The sequence below is a fragment of the Salarias fasciatus genome, assembly GCF_902148845.1.
Source record: "Salarias fasciatus chromosome 23 unlocalized genomic scaffold, fSalaFa1.1 super_scaffold_20, whole genome shotgun sequence".
In the NCBI taxonomy this organism is placed as follows: Eukaryota; Metazoa; Chordata; class Actinopteri; order Blenniiformes; family Blenniidae; genus Salarias; species Salarias fasciatus.
This window is the reverse complement of record NW_021941230.1, coordinates 14,397,371-14,403,261: the sequence shown is the minus strand read 5'-3', so window position 1 is coordinate 14,403,261 and position 5,891 is coordinate 14,397,371. Positions and strand designations below refer to the sequence as shown.

The following is a 5,891-nucleotide window of genomic DNA, read 5'->3' as shown; positions in this document are numbered from 1 at the left end:
GTTCTGGTCAAATAAATTTGTCAATAATTTGAATGATTTTAAATATTAAATATTAATACAGAAAAATGGCAAAATTATTTCAGAATTTATATTTGAGTAGAAACACTGAAAATGTATTTCTTAAATGTGATGACACTAAAAAAAAAAAATTACTGTTCAGTTAAAAAAACCCCATCTAAAGAGGGTTTTTAAGGAGAACATTCCAAGTTCTCTGTTGCAGTGACACGTTCTCCACAAACAGCAACTGAACGCTTCAGTCCTGCAGTGTTTATCAGTTCAATCCAAATCAAGTGGTTCTCAACAAGACAGGAGGGACTTCAAACAGGAAGCGGAGGGACTTCAAACAGGAAGTGGCAGGCGTTTGAACTTTATTGGCATTTTCGCAAGACATCACCTGTCAGTTCAATTCCAGTTACGATAAATGACAAAAATAACTTTGGCTGTCTTCTAAGTCTTTTTCTTCCTTGTCTATTTACAAAGACAGATGAATGACTCTAAATCATGCAGCAGAGCTTTGAATTAATCAAAAAAAAAGAAAAAAGAAAAAAAAGAAAACCTAACTGTGATATTACTGAAAGAGGAGATGAATATGACCAGAAAAAAAAACAAAAAAAGTTTGGCAAGCTGTCACTGTTCAGGCTGGAAGCGATTTAAAAACAAGACACAATAATAATTTCTAAAAATGAAAAGTGCAAAAGGCAATTTTACCATTTGGGATGATTTAAGAATTCCAGTTGAAAACAAAAGAAGAAGGAAAAAAAAAAAGCAAACCTTGGATGGCTTAGATAACGTAACGTCTTCTCCCCCGACACATCAAGTTACTCATAAATCATACTGTACACAAGTTCTTCAAAGTGCAAATATAATGAATTGGCATAAGCTGGTATATACAGTTCATTTTCTGGATGACAAGAAGAATTTAAAAAGCTTTTTTCTTTGTCCAGTCTGGCTCCACGTTTGTAGAAATTAAGATGCTTCGTCCTAAAAGTTGCGCACGTTGTTGTGTCGTCATGCAAAACATGCACAACCTCATTTTTTTCTTCTTTTTTTTTTTTAAAGATATATAACTGTGGTATTATTGCGATTTTCTTCAGATTTAATTTGGCACTTTGCCACTGAAGTCAGATCTACTCCACTACATCTAAGTCATGACCGCAGGTCAGTACAGGTTGCATAAGACTGAATGGAAACAACACAGCACCCAAACAGGAAGTGCATAAAGAAATCCTGCTCCAAAAAACAAAAACTTTAATTCACAGGGCGGCTCCTTTCGCAGATTCCTTGATTTTTCTGTGATTCGTGAAGTTTATTGTAGCTTCTGTGTTTTTCAGCCTGTTCGATTGAGGCTAATTGTGGAGAATCGATGTTTCAGTTTGACTCTAATGAAGGAGCGTCTTCCTGTGGTGGAACTCAGGGTGATTGATCATGTTCGGTTTTTGATATGTGAAGCTTTAAAATGGGGAGATTAAGACTCGAGCAGGAAGTGGAGAAACTAGTGAGTGGCGTTGGGCTTCATCTGGATTTATTGTGCTTTCTGGGTTTGCGTTATTCTTGTAATGAGACTGGTAACACTTCCGGCTGGGCTTCTCTCCTTCGTTCCTTCGCCGGCTCCTCTCTTCGCTGCAGGGCTCCTCGCTCAGGTCATTCGAGTCAGGAGGGAAGGACGTTCACATTGGAAAGGAATGGCGATGCGGAGCCCTGAAGGGGAAGCAGGCCTCAAGTTGAGCGAACCGCTCCGCAGCCGCTTCACACTGATCGGACGCCGCGGACTTTACCTTTAGTAGAGGAAGAAGAGGCGAGTTCGATGGGAGGTGGCCATGTTCTCCGACATGTTGCGAACTTTAAGATAGTTGACGAATCCCCTGAAGAAGAGCAGAAGGCCTGTGGAGGAGGAGGAGGAGGAAGAGGAGTGGTCAGGCATCCATAACTTCATCAAATCAGCATTAAGAGCAACGAGGCGCCGTGGCTCTCACCCAGCAGCAGGAAGATCCACCAGAGCCAGTACTGGCCGTTGAAGTAGCCGGTGAAGTAGTCCGAAAACTGGAGAAAGAAAAGAGGAGACGGGGATCAGAGCGGCTGAAGCTTCTGAGAGTTTGAGTCCAGCGCTCAGGCCGCCCGGAGAGCGTACCCGCACGATGAGAATCCACTTGATGAGGGAAAGGCCGAAGCCACAGATGGCCCCGTAACGTCCGGCGATGGTGTTGGTCAGACAGAAGGACAGGCAGAACCCGATCCAGTTGAACAGGAAGGCCACTGGAGGAGGAGGAGGAGGAGGGGGTACGAGACGTGAAACCAACAGTTTTAAACGCTGAACGTCACATTTTGTGGTCAAAACAAACTAAAACTCACTAAAAAACGCCAACATGAAGATCCCGTCATTTCCAACTCGGAGCTGATCGGCGTCACTGAAGTCATCTCTGGGAGGGAACTCGTCGTCCTGGAAGACACAGATTCCAGCCTTTGTTTTGTTTTATCTGTGTCAGGAGGGCGGGGCTGCTTCACACGCAACGCCCAACCCAACAGCCGGCGGGCGAGTTCAGCCTGGAGGCGAAGGACGCCGAAACACGCCGGTGTCCTTACCCGTGGAATCACCTCCACAGTGGAGGCGGCCATGGCGGCCGCCTTGGCCTTCTCCGCTTCATCGTACGTGGGCAGCGAGGTGGCGACGCTGTAGGGCGGAGGGACGGGGAAGTCGCCTCTGAAGCTCGTCTCTGAGGAGGAGGAGATTACAGAGGAGTGCGGCGATGCCGTCATGGAAATGGACGTGAGTCACGGCGACGGGCGCCGCCAAAATTGCCACAAGAAGAAATCCCAGCGCTATTTTTGGAAACGGGCAACCACACTGTGGAAACTGAAGATGCAATGAAAAGAGTTAGAAAAGCGATACCAGGTGTTGCGGCGGTCGCTCCCAAGTCAATGGAGGCGTACGGCGGCGGGGGGGCTTCCCCCTCTGCCTGTATCCTCGACGGCTCCCCTGTGGATGGGGCCTGGTTCTGGTCCTGGGCCTGGTCCTGGCCGGGTGCAGGGGCGGCAGCGGCCTGGGCGGCGGCAGATGTGGACGGCTGCTGCTCGCTGCCGGACGCCTCTGAAGAGTCGTCCTCGTTGTGCAACTGGAGGAGAAGAAAATACACTGAAATGCGTCTTTACGTCCAGTGTATGCAGAAATGCTCTGTACAGGTCACCGACCCAAACCTCCTCTCCAGCAAAGTCAGAAAACGACCCCGCGGACCCAAATCCAACTTTGTTTACCACTTATTTTTCCCCAAAAAACCCACCACACATACACCACAACAACTGAATAACTATGAAAGACCCACACACAGCAGTACGCCGCACTGAATGATCCTCTACAGAACTGAAATAGTGTGTTTGTAGTCGAAGCGAGCGGCGTTTGCCCTCAACAGAATGTCAAGGCTGCATCGGCATGTCAACAGAGGAAGGTTCGCTGTAAAGTGAGCTTCACGTAATCGGGTAGCGAGGCGCCATCTGACAAACTCGTCACAAGTAGAGTCTTTTTCTCTCGAGCTAAACACCTTCTGAAATTACAGAGTGGCTGCAGAGGGAGGGAGGGATGTCCTCTCACCAAGTCTTCAGACAATCTTGCAACAACCTTGAAGAATTTTGTTCTGTGGCTCACCAGCCTACGTCTAAGACAAGCAAATCCAAACCGCAGACTAATCACGTTCCTGTAAACCAGCAGCAAGTTCATCTTGTTCCTAAGCAAATTCCTGTGACACAGAAATGCGGCCGATCGCTGTTAAATGGGACGGCGATGACGAATGTTCAGATCAGTCAGCACAAAGTTGTTCTGCTGGTCTGCGTTGACACATTAAAAACTTCACACATAATATGCTTGTTAAGTGCATGACAAGGTTCAGCATGACTAAAAGCTTGTAAAAAAACATCATTAAAGAAGTGAAACCTGTGGAAACACCCTCTGCAGCAACAGCTGTGATTCACTCAAGTTTGATAATCAAACTGCAGCCAAGCTCCAATATCCTGGGAGTGAATGAGAAGCTGCCTACTGGCTCCGAATCAAGGACAGAGCATAAAGCACCCCCGCGTACAGCGCATTACATAAGACCCTAACAACACGGCCACATGCCTCCTCATGTGTCCAAATATACCCCCCAAACTCCTGCTGCAGCAGGGCGATCACAAGAAACAACCAGGGAGAGCTGAGAAGTGAAGGCAACCACAACACCTGACACCTCAGACCTGTGCAGGATCTACATAAGACCTGGATAGGCTTGATTAAATCCCTGCGGTGGAGCTTTCTCCTGGCCGGGAATGAATCCAGTGGGATTATCAGATATAAAACCACAGGCATTGCAGCAACAAAGCAACACTTCATCTGGGAGCAGTCACAACCAAGAAACGTGTATCGCTCTCGTGATTGTTTTTTTTTTTCCATATTTTTACAGATCTGTTGGGTGTCAACGTCTTTGGGCTCGTCTAAGTCAATTTATCCACAATTATTCCGGTTTATTTTTAATTCTAAACTATCGCCATAGCAGTGGAGATTAGCACAGTTGTGTTTCTATTATTAATCCTGGGGATTAGTTAAGTTTGTCGGGATTTTTAAAAACTTTTGTGACTGTACGTGAGTTTTACAGACAGCACGTAAACGCACCAAAATTCATAAAATCCGGTGTTGACAACTTCGAAGACCTAGCATGCTAACGTGGCTAAACCACTCAAACCGATGCGGAAGTGGTTAAAAAACCCAACACGGAACCAAATAATTACACCTAAATACAGCGTAAATAAATGTTCTTAAGCCGTGGGGTATGTTTCAGTCCATCCGTGTTATTTACAACAGGTATACTGATTAAAAAGACGGAAGTAGTTTAATTCGGGGCCTGGTTTCCTGAGAGGCTCGGGCCGCGGATCAGACGCTGTTGTGATCCGTCCACTCACCACTTGATATCGGCTCGCTGGGTCCATCCCGACCGGGTTCAAGCTGGCACCGGAGCCAGCCGAGAGAGACGCGAGAGAAAGCGGCGGGAGGTGAATGAACGCTGGGTTAGCTCCGGGGCTGAAGTCACGGACAGAGGGGCGGCTCTCCCAGACAGAAATGGCCGCAGCGATCAGATTGATGCCGAAGAACAACAGAGGGAGGTGGAAGGAATTGCGACGGAAGCGGGTCAAACGTGTCAAAATAAGAGCTGCTTCGACAGGAAGTCTCCACCTGTCACTCTGGTTCTGCATTTTTCTTCCTGTCTAAAGGGGGTTTTTCCTTTCTACCATCTCCTCTGATTGTTCATGTGACTTTTGGCTTTAGAAATAATTTGAAATTACTGTTGTATTTGGCATTAGAAAAATAGAACTGAAATGAATTTCTTTCATCACTTTTTTAAAATTCCATCCCATTTTAGCTCTTGACACTGTAATTGAAGGAATTATAAATACAGGTTTTGATTTGACCTGTTACTGTCACAAGATGCTGTTGCTCTACCTGTTCTAAATCTGTCCAATGATATTCTGTCTTGAAATTGCCCCAGTTGAAATCTCTCTCTCTCTCTCCCTCTGTCTTTAAAGGTAATCTGAAACCTATAATCATGTGAAGTGGAAGCCTGCACCATCCAAATCGGGACAATTTGGAATAAGTAAGACAAGTAAGCAGCAGGCCAAGGCCATGTCGGTGCACCGAATCGTGTTTAAAAGAAAGTACTAGAAAAAATATCAGATGACATCTGGGGCATCAGGACACAAACAATGAGTCTGAGTTGTCTTTAGCCTCGTATTTCAATCAAACTGATGCGCCACAGTAATAACAGATATGTACAATTACTGCCACCACACCCACAAAGCATCACAAACAAACCAACAACACCACAGGCCATGACCTGAAGCCATAAATGGTCCACTGAGGACACCTTGTGGTGAAG

The 5,891-nt window shown here is 46.0% G+C and overlaps 1 protein-coding gene across 1 annotated transcript; it reads right to left on the bottom strand.

The window, feature by feature from the left end:
• Positions 1-382: 382 nt before the first annotated feature.
• ndfip2 (Nedd4 family interacting protein 2) lies at positions 383-5,121 on the bottom strand. Its single transcript, XM_030086424.1, has 8 exons — positions 4,921-5,121; positions 2,888-3,110; positions 2,581-2,711; positions 2,350-2,437; positions 2,129-2,253; positions 1,974-2,040; positions 1,776-1,881; positions 383-1,698 (listed from the first exon to the last, which is right to left on the bottom strand). Exons 1-7 carry the CDS (start codon positions 4,945-4,947, stop codon positions 1,778-1,780), a joined length of 765 nt encoding a protein of 254 aa, XP_029942284.1. The 5' UTR covers positions 4,948-5,121; the 3' UTR covers positions 383-1,698; positions 1,776-1,777.
• Positions 5,122-5,891: the final 770 nt, after the last annotated feature.